Source organism: Oreochromis aureus, linkage group 17 (genome assembly GCF_013358895.1).
Source record: "Oreochromis aureus strain Israel breed Guangdong linkage group 17, ZZ_aureus, whole genome shotgun sequence".
NCBI classification, from domain to species: Eukaryota; Metazoa; Chordata; class Actinopteri; order Cichliformes; family Cichlidae; genus Oreochromis; species Oreochromis aureus.
This window is the reverse complement of record NC_052958.1, coordinates 36,528,376-36,547,814: the sequence shown is the minus strand read 5'-3', so window position 1 is coordinate 36,547,814 and position 19,439 is coordinate 36,528,376. Positions and strand designations below refer to the sequence as shown.

The 19,439-nt window shown below is 43.0% G+C and overlaps 2 protein-coding genes across 4 annotated transcripts in view; both read left to right on the top strand.

Moving 5' to 3' along the window:
• Positions 1–10,527, top strand: part of nav3 (neuron navigator 3) — a 198,355-nt gene extending 187,828 nt beyond the window's left edge. For all 3 annotated transcript variants that reach the window (XM_039600943.1, XM_039600942.1, XM_039600941.1), the window contains one exon: positions 7,434–10,527. In XM_039600943.1, coding sequence (XP_039456877.1) covers positions 7,434–7,553 — 120 coding nt within the window. In that variant the 3' untranslated portion in view covers positions 7,554–10,527. The remainder of the gene's footprint in view (positions 1–7,433) is intronic.
• Positions 10,528–12,578: 2,051 nt separating this feature from the next.
• On the top strand, positions 12,579–19,439 carry LOC116323454 (zinc finger protein 345-like). Its single transcript, XM_031743789.2, has 8 exons — positions 12,579–12,782; positions 13,481–14,446; positions 15,406–15,608; positions 15,699–15,791; positions 16,333–16,428; positions 16,526–16,636; positions 17,555–17,678; positions 17,893–19,439. The coding sequence occupies exons 2-8, from the start codon at positions 14,419–14,421 to the stop codon at positions 19,365–19,367; spliced, it is 2,130 nt and encodes a 709-aa protein (XP_031599649.1). The 5' UTR covers positions 12,579–12,782; positions 13,481–14,418; the 3' UTR covers positions 19,368–19,439.

The following is a 19,439-nucleotide window of genomic DNA, read 5'->3' as shown; positions in this document are numbered from 1 at the left end:
GGACTAGAGTAGAATCTCCACTCCCACATGGGTGTGGCCCACACTTCACATCAAACACCAAAAAAACACCAAAGCATGCAATTAAATACAAAACAAAATCTAACGTGATGCCAGCCCAAAAGCTTAGTGGGGGATTCTCTCCATCCTTTTCCACCATGCTATACTCTGTAACACACACCCCAACTTTGTCCTAGCCCGTCCTCGGGCACTCTACTAACTATATCGAGATGGGGGTTTCCCAAAATTTTCACGGGCAGATCTCCTTAGACCCTCCTGAATAGCAGGGGCCGACTGGTAGGAGGGGGAATAGTGATCTGACCCTGGCCTCTGCTGTGCCATGCTCCATAGAAGCAACCACTGATCTGAGACTGTTGCTATATCATGCGTGGCTGTCGTCTCTGGTTCTGGGGTGCCATCTCCTGTTTTATAGTCATCTGAAGGTAGGAAAGCACATATGTGCAAGCGATTGCGATGAACCACTCTAACAGGACCATCTTTACCTTCCGGCCGAATTCTGTAAACTGGGTTTGCAGGGTTTGGCTGACCGACTATAATTTGGATCTCTTCCTCCCAGTGTGCTGCCAGTTTACCTTCTCCATCCCTTCTTGTTGTATGGACTAAAACCCTTTCTCCTGGGAGCAATGGAGCTGCTCTAGCTCCAACATCATACCTGCCCTTCACCCGGCTTGCAGCCTTCTGACTGTTCTTCTCCACCATTTGGTATGCCAGCCTCAAGCGTTCATGATGTCTCTTAACCCACTCTTGGGTGGTTGTTGGCTCTGTGGATCTCTTCATCCCCATAGACAGCTCAACTGGCAGACGAGCATTCCATCCAAACATCAAGTAATGGGGGGGGTGTAACCTGTAGATGCATGGACAGAATTGTTATAAGCCTGGAGCAGTTCTGGTAAATATTGCACCCACCGAGTTCACTTCTCTTCCTCTAGGGTGGACAACATGTTTATTAATGTCTGGTTAAAACGTTCGCAGGCCCCATTGCTCTGAGGGTGATAGGCAGTGGTTCAACTTTTCTGGCAATTATAATACTGGCAGAGTTCTTTTATGAGGGCGGACTCAAAGTTGGTGCCTTGGTCCGAGTGCAGTTGTTCTGGACATCCAATTGGCTGAATAATGTGTTTCAACAACATCTTAGCTGTGGTTGAAGCAGTCTGATCCCTGGTAGGTATTGCCCAAGCATACTTGGTAAACATATCAGTAGCAACCAAAATATACTGGTATGAGTCTGCCGGTCTACTTAGTGTAAGGAAATCAACCGCCACAATTTGGAGAGGTGCGTGTGTAAAAACAGGAACAAGCGGGGCCTTACCGTCACCATGGCCTTTATGACGTACACACCGTTCACAGGATGCTGTCCAGTCACGCACTCTCTTCTCCATTTGAAGCCAGTAAAAACTACGGCGCAACATTGAGAGTGTCTTTGCCACCCCCAGATGACCATTCCTTTCATGGAAAGCCTTCCATGTTAATTGCTGTTCCTGCAAAGGAACAAGGATTTGATAATAAACCTCATATGTGTTGGAATCCACTCCCCTGCAGACCAACACACCCTCCAACAGCTCCAGCCGTGACCATTGTCTCATGTGATTTAAGACTGCGGTAGACTCCTGACGTCTCTCCTCTCCCGATGGTGTCCTTCCTTGGGCCATATAATGTCTCACTTTATACAACGTGGGGTCCTGCTCCTGTAAGCTTTTCCAGTGTCCTGGATCCCAATCAATGTTCACAGCCTGAACCCATGCTCCTTCACCCATCCTCTGTGGGGACACCAGGTCTTGGGGTTGCACCTGTAATGGCATTCTAGACAGAACATCAGCATTCACATTTTCCTGGCTGGGCCGCTACTTGATATCAAATTGATAATTTGCAAGTTGTGCTACCCACCGTTGCTCCACTGCGCCCACTTTTGCAGTCGATAAATGGACCAATGGATTATTGTCAGTATAAACTGTAAACAGAGACCCCCATAGATAGTCTTTAAATTTCTCAGTCACTGCCCATTTCAGAGCGAGCAGCTCCAATTTAAAGGAGCTATAGTTTGCATCATCTCTTTCAGTGGGTGCTAAGCTTCTGCTAGCATAGGCTATCACACATTCTTTCCCATCTTGTACTTGAGAAAGTACCGCACCAAGGCCCACTTTACTGGCATCCATGTAGAGCCGAAAGGGTAACCTAAAATCAGCAAAAGCTAAAATAGGCGCCTCTAGCAGTTTCTGCTTCAGAAGTTCAAAGGACTGTTGACAATTCTCATCCCAGTTTATGGGAATATTCTGTTTTTTATTCTTAGATACTCCCACCAGCAATGAGTTAAGAGGCCTAGCTACACTTGCAAATCCTGCAATGAACCGCCGATAGTAACCGGCAAAGCCCAAAAAAGAACGCACCTGATGAATAGTCTGCGGGGCCGGCCACTTCTGTACAGCGGCAATCTTATCAGGGTCCGGAGCCACACCCTCACTGTTCACCAGGTGACCCAGGAACTTCACCTGCTGCTGGAAAAGAACACATTTATCAGGTCGCAGCTTCAGCCCATAGCTCTTCAATCTTGTAAACACTGCCTGCAGATGCTCTAGATGGCTGTTGAAATCCGGTGAGTAGACTATCACATCATCCAGATATGCAAAAGCAGACTCTGTGATTTGACTTCCCAAGCAACTTTGCATCAACCTTTGGAATGTTGCTGGGGCATTACACAAACCAAAAGGCATTCTTTCGAATTCATACAAGCCAAAAGGAGTACAAAATGCAGTCTTTTCTCTGTCAGCTTCGGAAACTTTCACTTGCCAATACCCACTTGCTAAATCAAGGGTGGAGTAGTATTTTGATTTAGTCAGCATTGTCAGGGTCTCTTCGATTCTAGGTAGTGGATGGGCATCTTTATGTGTCACTGCATTTAACTTGCGGAAATCCACACAAAATCTCAATTCCCCATTTTTTTTTTTCTGTACCAGGACAATGGGTGCTGCCCAGGGACTTGTACTCTCCCTCACCACCCCTGATCGAATCATATTATTCAGTAACTCTCGCACTTCCTGATACATTTTAGGGGGAATTGGCCTGTACCGCTCTCTAATGGGAGGTGCCATACCTGTCGGGATAGAGTGCGTGATTACATCCGTGTGGCCATAATCCTCTTCGTCGGCAGCAAACACATCGCCCCAGAGACCATTTAACTTTTCTTGCGCCTCTATGGATAGGTTTGACTTCCCTTGTGTCATAACTTCGATATGAGGAGCGTTACCAGGCGGTTCCGAGCTCACCTGGTGCACACCAACTTCAACAATACCTGGCCTGGTTTGCTCAAAAGTAACTTCAAAAGGCTCCTGAATGTCAACATCTTCCGTGGAGAATGTAGCAAGGGCCTCGTAACGTCGTAACGTGATAGGAAAAGGGTTGAGGTTCCTTACTTTGATGGGGACTCGGCCTCTACGGACAATTCCTAGGGATCGAGCAACAGCAACTGTACTAGGCCCTTCCAGTGGCTCCACCAAAATACATTGTCCTTTCCTCAGTGTCTGTGGGGCCCTGGCCCAAATCACCTCCTCGCTGTGCTCAGGGACCATCACCGGATGGCGATAAGCTGGTCGAAGGGTCCCTACCTGTTGTACAGGGGCAGCCGCCTGAATTCTCTGACAGTCCTGAAAAGCGGATGCCCACGCTTGTTGAGTGTCTACAGTTGAGCCGACAGGCCAGGTCTGGGTCTGTATCTGAGGTTTCGAGAAAAGCATGGAAGCATGGAATGATGACATTCATACCTAAGATAGGTAATGCATTAGGATTATTGGGATCGTCCTTTGAAATCACAATTCCCATATCCTTCAAAATAATGCCTCCCACCTGTACTTCAGCTAACACATAGCCCACATAAGGAATAGCCAACCCATTCCCTGCCTTCAGCTTTAACCAATTGAGATCACTTTCTTTTCCTGGCTCCTGCTCACCAAACAATCTCCTAAAACAGGCTTGTGGCATTAATGTTACATTAGACCCAGTATCTAGCAAAAATGTCACTTCCTTACCATCAACGAGTACCTCTACTTGATGGCATGTCCCTAGAAATTGAGAGTGATTTAACTGGGCTGGACCACTGTCATCCTTTCCAGTCACCTGGCCCATAGTGACTGGATTTACTCGTTTAAAGCCATCTGAGATGGAGTGCCCCGACACTCTCTTGCCATGTGTCCACTGGCTCCACACTTACTACAGATGGGCTGCCCTTGTTCATCCCACTTATGCCGTGGTCGTTCCACCAACCGTGAGATTTGCTTTGTCGCTGGGGGTGGCTCAGACACTTCAGCACATCTCCTATACTGAGAGGAACTAAAATTCCGCCTTTCTCTCTCACCTCTGGGAGCTGAACACGTCTGTGGCATTGGTGCTGATCGAACAAATTCCCTCAGCTCCTCCTGAAGAGTATTCTTGAGATCCATAATTTGCTCCTTCATTTCTACGAGAATCTCCGCTTTAAATTTATCTTTCCAATTCAAGGTATCCTGCCACTTTAGATCCCCTTTTACCACGGCACAAGCGGAGTCTTCATACAAACTATGCAGCACATCTGCTTCCAATTGCAAAGCCTCTTTACGCACCTGTTCAAATGAGAGATTAGGGTCATGCCGTAACAGCCGCCGTAGATCGCGCTGTATCTCACCCTCCCTGAGGCCCAAGACAAACTGATCACGCATGTGCAGGTCGGCACGCCGAGGGTCTTGTGGCTCTTTTGTTTGCAGGCAATGGCCTATCTCCCTTAAACGTAAAGTGAACTTTCTAATAGGCTCTTCTGCCCTTTGTCTGCACTCATAAAACATGGCACGCAAGGTACCCACAGCTGTTTTATCCCCATACAGTTCTTTAAGTTGAAGAAAGATCTTATCTGGCGTATCCCGCTCCACTTGCTCCAAAATAAGAATTTCACGTAAAGTGAACTTTCTAATAGGCTCTTCTGCCCTTTGTCTGCACTCATAAAACATGGAACGCAAGGTACCCACAGCTGTTTTATCCCCATACAGTTCTTTAAGTTGAAGAAAGATCTTATCTGGCGTATCCCGCTCCACTTGCTCCAAAATAAGAATTTCACGTCGTGGTTCTCCCCCTAACACACTCAGTACAAAATCACACTGCTGTTCTATCGACCACTTTTGAGCACGGAGCATTGCACTAATTTGGCTCTCCCAATCTTCATAATTCGTGTTAAGCCCATAAAATTTTGGTACCCAGGGCGCACCAATAAAGAATGGTGACACCATATTAATGGTTTCAGATGGCTCATCCGCCATATTGATCAATCTAAGGCAGATGGGTTTGTATACTGGTCACAAATCCTGTCGACAAACGCCAGATGTTACGTAGGGCCCAAAATGGCCTCCGTACAAGGAAGTGGTAGCTCTAATACTGACCAGTAACACACCACCACACGCACACTGCAATGGGTTACACAAGATTTATTTGTTCTTTCTCCAGGTAAAACTACTGGCTGAAGACAACTCTGGCCAGGAATCCAAGGCCCAAAGCCACCGCAGTCAGGATTATTAGCCTTTTCAGGCCTGACTTCGTTCGAGGCTGGGTCTCCACATCACATCCTGGGAGCTAGAACTTCCCCAAAACTGGTCCAGTTTCCTTGTCAGGGGCACAGAGAGTGTCCAGTCCAGTATTTGTTTTCCTGCCTCCCAGCACATCCACTCACATCCCAATAAAAATGAGTCCTCCCTCCAACATCCTCAGATTATTTTAAAAGCAAAACCAGGCCAGGTTAAAAATCTTTTCCTTTAAAATGTGCACACTTCCTCCTGGAGTCTCCGAGGCTTCCCTGCTGCACCAGTGTCCCACAAAAAACAACGACCAACCCCACTTCCTGTTTCCTCTCCCCTTTATAGAGAAGGGCTCCAATCCTCCCCAATCAGCTGTTCCCTGTACTCAACTCCAAATAGCTGGCAGCTGGACTAGAGTAGAATCTCCACTCCCACATGGGTGTGGCCCACACTTCACATCAAACACCAAAAAAACACCAAAGCATGCAATTAAATACAAAACAAAATCTAACGTGATGCCAGCCCAAAAGCTTAGTGGGGGATTCTCTCCATCCTTTTCCACCATGCTATACTCTGTAACAACTGTCATGTCTATTTTATTTATAGCCTATATGTATATTATGAAAATATGTTTGCATATGTTTACTGATGATGTAACTTATTTATAAATCATGACAAACTGCTGTCTCTAAGCGTTATGAGTTAAAAGTATCAGTGTCAGTAGTAGCCATACTGGCCTTGTATCTACTTGGTATCAGACTGATACTATTTGCAGTACCGCACAGCACTATTAGAAAAGAAGGAAAGGTTGAGAAGAGAAGGCTCCTCAGTACCACAGTGACCCACCCACACACACACCAGATGCTTAACATGACGGAGAGTTGGGAGACGAAGCAGGAAATGGAGGAAAGAGAGAATTCATTATCATTATTGCAGCCCAAAAGGATATAAAGACTAGTCATCCAAAAACAACTGGCTTGATTTAACAAATGTGTGTGTGTGTGTCCACTTGTGAGTGTTTGGAGCGCAGGTGTACCACAGCTCATTTCAGGAACACTTGAAGTGACATGCCAGAGCAGCAACTGCTCCATTGCAGGGACAAAAAGTGCTGCTGTTTTATTGCGGGTGATATAGCACAAGGTTTTCAGTCTTTTTTTAAGAACATGGAGAATATAAACAGAGAAGGTTTGTGGGTCACTGCATTGAGTTGTTGGAAGTTAGCAGTTGTTCATTCCTTACATTGTGAAAATGGAAAATACAGTCAAAGAAAGAGTAGATCACATAAGTAATGATTCCAATGAACACCCATCTTTGAAAATATTATGATGTATTAGGTGAAAGGTCAGACTGCCAGTCTGCTTCAAGTATCTTTTGCACAAGAGTCAGTCTGCACACATCTTTGGGTTTTAATCTCAGATACGAACCTGTAAGGTTTCATAACTTCATCTTGCACATTTGCGATGCTATGGTGTCCACAAACAGGCCTGTGAAAGTACTATGTGCCTTTGTGGTAGTTACCATTACAGTATCTTTTGAGCACATTTTGCCATGGTAACACAGACTGACTGACTCACAAGGTATAAAATAAAAACAGGAGTCACAAGCTTAGAGTTGTGTAAAATTCTTGATTGATTTTGTGAAATCTGCTTTTGAATATTAGCAACAGTAAATCCTAACTGTAGTAATCATTTGGAGAGTCCTCAGATTTATCTTGTAAACTCTTGGCAAATGTGCCGATCACCAGGCTAGGAATCATCACACTCATCAGAGCACAATCAAACCTGTACGGCAACAGTAGAGGGCTGCTAAAGTTATGAAATGCTCAGGTTTTCATGTTTTGAGTGTCTCTAGTTTTCCGTTCCATTCTAACTCTGCGTTATGTTGCAGATGAACATGCTGCTACGGCTGCAGGAGGCAGCGAACTACTCCAGCACGCAGAGCTGTGACAGTGACAGCACCAGTCACCATGACGACCAGCTAGACTCTTCACTGGAGTCAGCACTATGAGAGCAAGAAATACTGATCCCCTAACCCGCACCCCTTGGACCTGCCAGAACCTGGGAACTATCAAACCCCCTTCACTACCGGACGCCCCTATAGTTAGCAAATGATATATGAAAAGTTTTATTATCCAAAATGATTTACCCAACATTTGAGAGAGAAAAAAGCCTATTTTTACACAGCGATGGTGCAATATTAAATCAGATTATTTTATGTCTTAAAGATGTGTCTTCAACTTGGTCCCCGGTGATCAAAAAGGTAAACGACAATATGCATAAGATCGAATCTATTTTACTGACATCGGATAGTGTTCGCCAGTCATTTTTAATGGATGTGTAACATTTGAAGAATACAACTTTTCATATATATTATAGGTGTGGGTGTGTCTGATAAGGACCATCACACTTTGTTCACACTTTTCATTTTGGGTGTGAGAAAATGAAAGAAGTTCAGCGTGATCAAACTGGATTTTTTGTTACCTAGTTATATTTTCAGGTGTTTACATTTAGTTTTGTCGTGTATGTCTTTCCTTGTTTACAGAGGTGCTTCTCACAGACACACACTCATATGAATGCACTTGCACACAGGCAGCAGGAGGAGACTCTGTTAATGAAAGCTTTTATAAGTTCAGGCCATCATTTAATCTACAGTCCAGCCTGCCACAGTGTCCTTGAGCAAAGCACCATATCTCCACTACTTCTGACTACCCTGATCTCTTACGCTATCTTTCAGGTGATGTAATGCTCTCTAGTGGCCACAGGCTGTTTTACATCCAGTGTTTTTACACACAAATCATCAGGTTTCAGTAAAAGTTATTTATGGTCAACTAAACCTGCTCCTTACTGGGTTTGGAGTAGATTTTGTTCACCACTGTACCACTTTTAAAAAATATCCTTACTTTTTGTGAACATGACGAGGGTGTAGCTAATATTGGAACATACTGACACAATCTGCTGCCTCTGTCTAGTTTAGCCTTGTGGTGCTGGTCTCCTGCCCTGAACGTTGTCGGCATCAGGCACTGCCAAGCCGCTCCTCGCCCCCCCTCCATGCCGACAACAAGCACAACGAAAGCGCATGGTCTGTGTGTGTGTGTGTTTGTGTGTCTTACAGTCTCACTGCTACTGTGAAGAAAAAAATTGAAAAGTGCCAACGTTTCGTTTCAATTTGACTGCCAAATGTAAACACAATGCAGAGCCGAACATGGTTGTAGACTTAGATTACGCTGTTCTTGGCCTGCTGTCAATGTTTAGCTGAAATGTACCGTGATGAGAGCAGACAGCGCCCTCCGTGGATTGTAACAGGAGTAACCAGGTATTTTTGGTAGTCTGCACAGGGTTTGGTGCAACGTAGACTGACCCTGAGTTCAGTAATACCTAACAGAGTAGCATGGTATTCTGCGGCCCTCATTAGAAATTCTTTTTTGACATGTGCTTCGGTTTCTACCCGTGAGGTACCCGAAAAGAATCCAAATTGTCGCATCCATATACAAGTTAACCAGATCAGTCAAAGAGCTGAACAGGGGAACAATGATATTGGTGCTTTCTCCACTGCCTTAAATGTTCAAGTTTTTTTCAAGCATCTTCTGGTGAGAAGACGAGATAGTATTGATATGCTTCCTGCTATGTCAAAGATGCTGCTTGCAGTGGGACAAACAGCCACTTTTGTTTGTTTTCCCTCTAAAGCACCCTTTCTTCTTTCTGACAGTTAGATTATAAAAGAGTGGATAGTGTATTTGAATTTGACCAATATTGTATGAACATTTAAAAAAGTATATAAAATAGAGGGCTTGGGGTATTTTTTTAAGTTGTTGTTTTGTGCCCAGTTGAGCTGGGCTCACTTGAACTGATAGGAGCACAACCAAACTGTTTCAGGTGTTCTTGCCTGATGAGCATGTCTTGAACCTTTTTAAAGGGGATGCATTATGAGGAGAACTTTACCTTTATGTATGCGTGTATCGGACGGAAGCCATTTAGATTTTTGATTGTCCTCTCTTTGTTTATCAAGTGGGTTGGTTTTGCACACTTTGAGGTTGGGTTGGGTTGTAAATACTTAAGTCTTGCACAGTGAATCAAAGATGCATTCTGCCCTGTTGATGTTCCAATATGCTTAACCCGCCGAATAAATTATTGTACTTTGAAAACAGAGAGAAAAAAAAAGAAATGCAAAATTCAACACGCTGTCAGAAACAGGTGTGTGTCTTGTGGTGATTGGATGTTGTGCCTATGCAGGAGGCATACAGTGTACAGTAAGAAACTGCTTTTTTTTAACTCACTGGAATCACAAAAGGAGAAGAAAAAAAAATAGGCACTTACTCCAGTATTCCTCATCCTGCCATGATATTCTCTGGATCTTAGGAATCCCAGTTGTTCATTAGAAACACTTCCCCTCTGGACATTTTAACTGAAGCTTACCGCCACGTTAGGCTTGCTAGCTGGCCGAGGCACCGAAGCTGATCTGACACCGTACTGTAAACATTTACCAACAACCAACAGGTGCTACTGGTCAGAGCCCACCAGAGACCAAGAAGTCATGTTGTCACAACCTCAGGACAATTCTATCCTCTACAATCCTACCTGTGTTCAGCTTCACGCGTGTCTCCGCAGCCAAGTTGTTGATGGTCCGCACATTCTTTTGGCAAAGGGGTGTAGTTGCATGCTAAAGGGGTGGTTGCTCCTTACCTAGACTTACACCCACATATCAAACCTATCTACACTCCTGTTAACAGTGTACACCATGGTGACATTTCCCCACTTAACACTTTGCAGTTACATCTCAGTTGAAAACCATAGCATTTACTCTGGTTTGAGAGAACGTTTTCTTCTTGTTGGGTGAAACATTTGTCCTTAAATGTTTTATATTTTGTACATTTGTATGTAACATATCATGTAAATAGACAGAGACAGTGATTTACCTCATCTGGAGGATTTTGTAGTCTTTGTAAAGCCCTAATAAATGGTATTTGGTGTCACACAGGCAAAAACGGCCTTTTGTGTTCATTTTACATTTCATGTCTCTTAGAATGATAAGAATTAAAAAGAAAAATATAAATTAAAAAAAATCATGTTCGAATGAAAGTAATCGCCAAACTAACAACTTGGGCATAAACAGTAAGTATCCATATGATTTAAAGATATAATACTAAACATGAAAAAGGAATATGAAACACATTTTACTTTAGAATCAGATCAGTATTTACTAATTGCAACAAAGATGGTGCTAGGTGTTGGCATTTACTCTAAAGAGTTTTCCATGCAGGACATTTTGTTATGTCACTGCTGGTGATATCATTTGAGTGTATGTCATATGCTTTGGATGCAGTCTGGAGTTTGGTTTGTGGGGAGAGTTTTTACAGTCCACAGACCACAAAAGATGCACCTACCAAGATTATAAGATGACAACTATGGAATGGTAAATGGACTGACTCTTATATAGCGCTTTTCTACTCTCCTGGAGTACTCAAGGCGCTCTATACAACATGCCACATTGACCCAATTACACCCATTCTCACAAGCACTTTCTCTGTACTTAGTGCTTTCTAACTACATTCACACTTCAATGGATGCATCGGAGAGCAACTTGGGGTTAGTATCTTGCCCAAGGATACTTGACATGCAGACTGGAGGACGCAAGAATCGAACCACCAACCTTCCGATCAGTAGGTGACCTGGTCCACCTCCTGAGCTACAGCCACCCCAAAACTGAGAAGGATTTTGCAGTTTCTGTTGTGTCAAAGAAGGCCAGAGAAGTAACATGCTTATAATTAGGTGCTGTCCATTGAAAATATAATTGATTGAATGTCACAAATATTAGCTATAAGAGTGTAGTAAAACTAGGTGGAAATATCATGTCACAGACTATAAATCAAGCAGTCAAACATATTCCTGGATGGAGTAGAGCTTGATCTAGCACCAGAATTTAAATATCTTGGGGTCATTCTAGACCCAACATTATCCTTCAAGAGTCACATAAATAAAGTGTCCCAGGTACTTAAATTTAATAATCGAAATTTTAACCATATACGTAATAATTTAAATATGAAAGTTGCAAAAACTTATTTTTACTCAATGATCATCTCTCATATGGACTATTGTTTGACGTCCTGGTCACTTGCTTGTCCAACAACACTTAAAACTATTGAAAACATTTATAAAAGAAGTTTAAAACTACTTGACAAAAAACCAACTTCCCACCACCAGTGTCATGTGTTAAAAAAACATAAATTACTGAACTTCAATAACTTAATGAAATTTAAAAGAGTCTGTTTAATATATAAAGTCTTACACTCCCTTGCTCCACCACCACTAAAGCAGTTCATTAGGCATAAAGAAAGCTCAGACAGGACCACTCGAGCTACAACCCGAGGAGACTTGTTTATACCTCACAGACGGACAGCATTTGGGCAGAACGTCCTCTCTGTCCAGGGTGGCCATCTGTGGAACAGTCTTCCTCAACCCATTAGAGAATGCTCGACTTTCAATTTGTTTAAGGCAAAGCTTAAAAACTGGTTATGGACAAATCAAGTGTGTGATCATGTATGAGTTGTATAGTTTTAATGTTTTATTTGGGAACAGAATGGTGTGTATGTGTAAGTTTGGTGATGGAGTTTTTATTATGAATGAATGATGAATTTTTATGAATTATGTCTATTTTTTTTTATGTTTAAGGACAACAGATGGAAATTAGCCTTTGGCTATAATCTGGCATGTTTACATTCATGTAATTTGTTTTTACATTTATGTTCATTAGCATGCACTGTCCTAAATAAATAAATAAAAAATAAAAAAATAAAAAATACAGTTCATGTCACCCGACCAGTCACATGAGGTGGCTTAATCCTAAAATGTTTGTGATTTTTTTTTAGCATCTAGCGCTTGCTATATGAAATACATTGTTCAAAGGAAAAAAAACAAACAGATCTATACATGCTGGAGTAGACGGAATGAGGTGCTAACATAAAGGATGTATTCAGTAACCAATAAACGGTCGTTGTTGCAAAGGTGTTGTTTTATTTTGAAGGATTATCGTGTTCTCTTCCGGGAGCACGCGACTGATGCCATAGCAAACATGGCACCCGGCACGACTCCTGTAACGGAGACAGGGGAAGATCTTAAAACCTTTAAATCTAAAGGAGCTCCGATCTCTTTACCGAAACATTCCTACTGGTTTGACTTCTGGGCTTTCGTGGTATTTGATTTCGTGCTATTCCTCGTCGTGTATTTCTTAGTCCCATAAAAGGTAAGAATGAGTAAGCGTGGAAGTTTCCAGCTAAAAGTGGGTGGCTACGGACGTTATCTAACTTTTTTTGTCCCACAGCTCCAGAGCCTGATATAAAAACTGGGATTTAAATAGCGCAAATTTGAAATAAACAGTTTTAAAGTATTGATGCAGCTGTATCATACATACGATTCTGAGAGCTCATATTCAGTGGTTAGCCAGCTGGTATCGAGATTCAAGATCACTGCCTTGGATCTAGTATTAGCTATGCAACGTTTGCCTGAAAGGTCTTCAATTTACAATGTAAACTGTACTATATTTAAGAATGTACACTCTGCACTTCCTGTGTAGGGTGGGCCGTTATCGCTCTAGAAAAGTCATGTGCCTATCTTCGCTAATTTTGATGCAATAATGACGTCATGCTTTTATGTGCTTTTCGAAGTGCATCATACGAGCTATCCGGTGTAGAAGCGCAGTGATTTTTCCCCGTTACTAATTTTCTTCTGTTATCAGCTCCTTGTTTTGTCCAATCAGCCCTCCAAATGCAAAATCTATTTCTATTACTGCTGCACTGAAACACGAACAGCTAATTCTCCAGTTTGAGATGCTGGAAATGTTATTGATTAGAATGTATAGATGTATATATGTAGTAGTTGTGATTATGTATTTGTGTTTCCTGTGTTAGAACTTTGTTTTCAAAGTACTTGTCTTTGTTAAAGGTTGGTTCCAGGACTTTGGCGCTTGAAGATGCAGAGTGCTCGCCCTGCCCTGACCTTGGAAATGCTAACCCTGCTTTGAATCTAACACCATGTGATTGGATGTCATACATCATTTGGCTGCATAACAAACGTCTGAACTACAGAACTCCTTCCTGCTGTGACTGGACTGTCTTCCTTAATGCATGGAATCCGTTTTTCTGTGGGGGCGAGAAACATTTGAAGTGTTGTATTGTTGAAAAGTCACAATGATGTCATCAGGACTTATAAAATGCTTTGACCAGAAAATTACTAAGACACTGTTGTAAGTGTTGTCACTGTCAACTGTTAAGTAGTTTTATTAATCCATGTTTTATTAATAATGTTTAATTTTCTCGCTTCTTCCTAATGTTTTGCTTTTGTTTCCATTTTTTCTGATCATCACCTGTAAATAAATCTGACATCTCCAAATGAATGTATTGTCATAGCAAGCTATGTGATCAATTGGTGTGGGACCCATATGGACACCAGAAGATTAGCGTCCACCTTCACTCGTGAAAGAACAGTGCTGTGTTGGGAGAAATACTAGAATGCCGAAGTCATGGAAATTTGCACATGGAAAACACTGCAAATAAAGTTTTTAAATATCTTTCAAATAAAGATAACGTTCTCTGTTATCTGTTGGATAAACTTGGCATTTATCAGCATCACATCTGTTATTAGGATCTGAGTACAGTGTTAGGTTCTTATACCAAGTTCATAACTGGCAGCGACTGCACTTTTGAGACACATAAAGCGCAACTGTTTAGCTGATGACTTAAATTTTTGGTCGCTTGTTCATGCTTTTATTTTGAAAATCACATTCGCCCACGTGTTTCCGCTTTGCGTTAGGGCTAATAGCAAATTGATTGCTGGTTGCAGCTTGCTAGTGACTTTTTTAAGTAATTCGTGTAGTTTGCGTTATGGAAAGCGGTCCAGTGGAGAGCACAGGTCCGTGTCACAGCAGCGTTCAGTGGTACAGCGAGGCAGGCCGCCCATGTGTGCGCGCGTTAGCTCCTCACCACGGCTAAATGCAGTCATTCTAGTTAGCAATGCTAATGTAAACATGGGAAACTTAATGGGTTAACCGTTAATACTTAGGTTCATACAATATGTTCACTCTATTCGTGTTGTTTTTTTAAGTAAATGGAATTGTAAAACCCTATTTGTTCTTAGTGTTATAATTTTAAGTTAGTTAATCTGTTTTTAGCTAATTTAATTGGGCTATGTTCAAATACTGTTCAACATGACTAAATTTCTATTTCTGATATATTGTGTGAGTAATTAAATGTGCTTTCAATAAACGGCAACATTAAGCTATCTACTTGGAAATGTTTGTAAATATTTTGAAATAACTGGGAATTTTTAATCGATTGCTTGTAATATGTGGCCATAAATTCACCTGAGTACCAATTATAGAAACAGTACTTTTGTACTCTCAAAAGGTTATTGGACTGTTTTGCCAACAAGTTCAACTTTTATCTCGTAAAATAGGCTCCAGATGGATGTTTTATATAATTTTTTGCAATCCCGACATGTGTTACAGTGCTGCTTTGGAGAGCAGTGGTTTCCCTTGTGGTGTTTTAATCTACTTATTTTTAGGCAGCACCCTGAAAAACACCCAGTTTTTTCCCACCTTCATGCATCTCTCTGATGTTTCTTTAAGTTCCTGTGAAATATTTTGTTGAGGCATACGTGGCTCACAACAACCAGTCTTTCTTGAGAAGACTAGACTTCATCTATACCCACCGTAGCTTAGCAGCACCTGTACACCAGCGGGTTCACAAATGATTTTCTTGTAACTTTGTCTCTTGGTGCTAAATTATAAAGATAGTTTGTTGAGCTGTCACAAGAGGACATCTGACTTTCCAAAAAAGACATAACTCTGTTCACTGTGTGTGTTTAATCAGATATATTCCTGCCGTTGTCATCTCTAAGACTGCTGATACCTCCTATGCGGCTGATTTCCGCAGCCATGTGGCAGGTGGCTCAACGGAGGGATGTTCTCGACTATGAAAAGCTTGATGAATTTGTGACACTGGTCACGGCATCAGTTCCAGACCTGCTCAATCCGAAGCAACGAGGAAAACTGCTGCTTCGGCTGCGAGCCAGAGTGAGTCAGTGGGTGCACAGAAATGCATTCCACTCCACAACTGGGTAATCCAGTGACAGTAGCTGAACGAACACCTTCCTGTTGCTTCAGGTTATACTTGAGCTGTGCAGAAATGAGGAAACAGCCAACATCCTGTGTGTTCAGCCTCACCTGGAGCGAATCCGCCCACCGGGATACACAGGAGTAAGTTTTAGCACCATTTTGCACAAGTCCAAGGTCCAGGTCCAAAGTTGTGTTACTGTTAAAAGTTCAGTGAGTGAAGACCTAGCAGAGGAAACATTTCATGTGAACTCACCTCTAAATCCAGCATCAGAAGTCTGATAATAAACCGTGAAAGCCGATGCATTTTGGAAACAGGCGTAGTCTGTTGGTAGAGTTAAAATAGAGCTTTCTGAATGCAATGAGCAAAGCTGCATTCAGAGACAACGTGTTTTATTAGTATTATCAATAATGTAGCTGCGGTGGATTGATCACATTCAGGGCTTGTGTTGCTGTTAGTGTGATGTGGAACGTTTTACTGGTTGTGAGAGGTATGGATTAATTTAATCTGCATATTCTGTAGAGAGGGAGGATGGCTTCTGCAACAGAATAATGATTCTAATCATCCATCAAATATGCAGTGGATGATCAAATATAAATGTTAGCTTTCTGACATCATTTCTCGTCCTTTATTTATTGTTGGTCTGATAGTGACGAAGATCTCAGTTGTAATGATTTCTTTCAGAGTGGGGATGCAGAGGTGGATGCAGAAGAGGCCATCTTTGTGGAGCTAACCCAAACACTCCTGAAAGACCCAGCAGAGAGGGAACATTTTTACCAGGCAAGTGCTCTTACATGTAGCCAATCCATGTATTTCTTATCTTCTTCCTTTTAACTTTTCTTTTTTATAACTAGCTGTTAACGTTTGTTCTTCTCAGGAGGTTTTCCCCACAGAATATGGCCTCAGCTATGATGCGGACATGCAGCTGCTTGTGTGGGAGCTTCTCTCCAAATTAGAAAGACTCCTGCCGGTGCCAGACCTCGGTCAGGTAGGCCTACATGAAAGCATAATAGTAGCCATATAAGATTCATTATTATTATAAAATACTGTGCTGTACATCAAACACTGTTGAATGGTTGGGCAGCAGTCACCAATAGCAACAGTACTGGAGATGAGTAACAGTATTAGTAGTTTGTGAATGTAGTTTTAAAGATATAGATAAATCTTTCCCATCTTTAGCCTTTTCATGATTCATTTTATTAGATCAAACTCATTACACACTCAGTCGCTATTTATTTGTTTTTCTATGTTAATATGCTATATTTTAATAAAACGTGAAGATCTTTTGTAGTAACATGTTTTTCTATCATATTTAACATCAGTTTAAGTGTTTGTTTTTTCTTCTTAGTTTTCGACTACTCACCAGTTAATCAAGTATTTTTTTCGTTGTTTGGTGGATTAAGAAATTAATTACCAGGAACCTCCCTGATTTTTACCAGACAGTGAAAACTGTCAGTGCACAGCTCTGCTGTAACAGTGTTACATTTAGTTGCAGTTGGCTGATTGTTAGTAGGACTGTGTCTTCACTCAGTACTCCCCAAGACTTCACTGACTCGCCTGAATGAATATCACGTTGAAGGATTACTGTTTTAACACACTGTGATCCTTCAACAAAGATCCAGTCTCTTAAGTAAACAGGGACAGAACAGGTTTCCCAAGAAGCCAGGTAAAAAACCAACAGCCAGAGTGAAAGCAGTCCAGTGATGCATGAGAAGATGATCTTGAAGGTGAGATTGGGCAAATTTCAATCAGATAAAGTTATTATATTTTACTGAGCTGGTTCCCGAGACTATTTGGTCACGCCTCATATTTAATCACCATTCCCCCTCCCCCTCTTCAAAACAGTTGTTTTTTGGAATTTAAACTTCCTCAGACTGAATCTTTTTTTTTTTTCATAACCAAACAGACTGTTTCCTGGCTTACCTCTGCCCCGTCTGTGCTGAAGGACTGCTTGCAGGTGCTCTCCAATCCCAATGACCTCAAGTCTCTCCTGCAACACCACAAATGCCTTGAGCACCTCAGCACCCAAGGTAAATCAGTTAGTCACTTTAAAGCTGTTCAAGGTTTGCTGTCTCACTTTTAATAACTGTCATATAAAGTTTTAGACCAGGCATCTACACTTTAAGGTGAGTTTTTCTCTCTTTTTTTGTTGCACATTAAAAAAAATATACCAGATGTAAAAGGTAAAAAAAGGGAGATGTCAGGAAACAACAGACTGTTTGTAACTTTTGTGTTTCTCTGTAGGTAACACAGTGGAGATGTCCACCCAGGTCTTTGCCTGCTCAGAGTGTCCCTTCTTCCACATGCAGGAGTCCTACCTGCTGCAGCACATTGAGCACAGCCACCCTGAGCAATATGGCAAACTCCAGAGGGCTGCACAGACATCTGAGACCCCCAAGAAGACGTTCCATCCTCCTGTGTTCCCAAAGCCCTTCCCCATCCACGACAGGCCCAACCCACACACATGCCAGGAGTGCGGCAAAACGTTCACGCGGGTCTCGGACGTGACTCGTCACCAGCGGACCCACACGGGCGAGCGCCCGTACACCTGTGAGGAGTGTCAGAAGGGCTTCAAGAACTCTTGGGATCTGACGAGACATCAGCGCATCCACACTGGAGAGCGCCCCTTCCTTTGCTCTCATTGCGGCAAACGGTTCACTCAGATGGGGCTGCTCAAACTGCATTCTGAGCGAACGGCTTGTGGCCAGACCTGCAACCCTCAGCTAGACCTAACAACAGAGGTGGTTGTGACAGAGGTGGTGTCAGAGAAGGGGGGCGCTCAGTATAAATGCCAGAAATGCGGTGAGAGCTTTAGCAGCATCCTGGATCGGTTGAGGCACAGGCAGAGGCACATCGTAAGGCGTCAGTACAAATGTTCCATGTGTGAGAAGCTCTATGGCCGAGCCTCGGACTTGAAGAGACACCATATGAAACACACAGGTGAGCGGCCATTTCCATGTGAGTGTGGGAAAAGCTTCACCCACGTGTGGCTTCTGAATAAGCACCAGCAGACCCACAGCAGAGAGCGTCCCTACCCCTGTGCAGAGTGCGGAAAGAGCTTCACGCAGCTCCAGATCCTTAACAGGCACCTCCTGACTCACAATGGCCAGCGGCCTTTCCAGTGTTCATACTGCGAGAAGAGCTTTACCCAGCTTGCCAGCCTCACACGCCACGAGAGGATCCACACAGGGGAGCGGCCATACCTCTGCACTACCTGCCAGAAGTCTTTTCTCACTCACGGAGAGCTTGTGAGGCACCAGCGCAGCCACAGCAACTTCCGGCCCTTCAGCTGTCCTCAGTGCCCAAAGAGCTTTAAAACCAAGCGCGCTCATAGCGAACACTTCCACAGCCACACGGGCGAGCACCCGTTCGAATGCGGCCGTTGCGGGAAGAGGTTTTCCAAGTCCACCTCGCTTGTCCGACATAACCTGACTCACACGGGGGAGCGACCACACTCGTGCTCCCAGTGCGGGAAGACCTTCCTGACCTCTGGGGAGCTGCTCCTGCACAAACGCACCCACACCGGAGAGAGGCCGTACCCCTGCTCGTACTGTGAGAGGAGGTTCAGGTGCTCATCAGACCTCAACATACATGTACGGACTCACACTGGCGAGAAGCCACACAGCTGCGCGTTCTGTAAGAAGGGCTTCTCTACATCTACGAGGCTGAAGAGACACATGCGCACACACTCAGAGAAGGTGGATTTACTGAGTCTTTGAGCTATCGGGAGAAAATCATCTTGTTGGTCCAACATGACTGTTGTCATTTAAAATAAAAAGAGCCTTGAATCA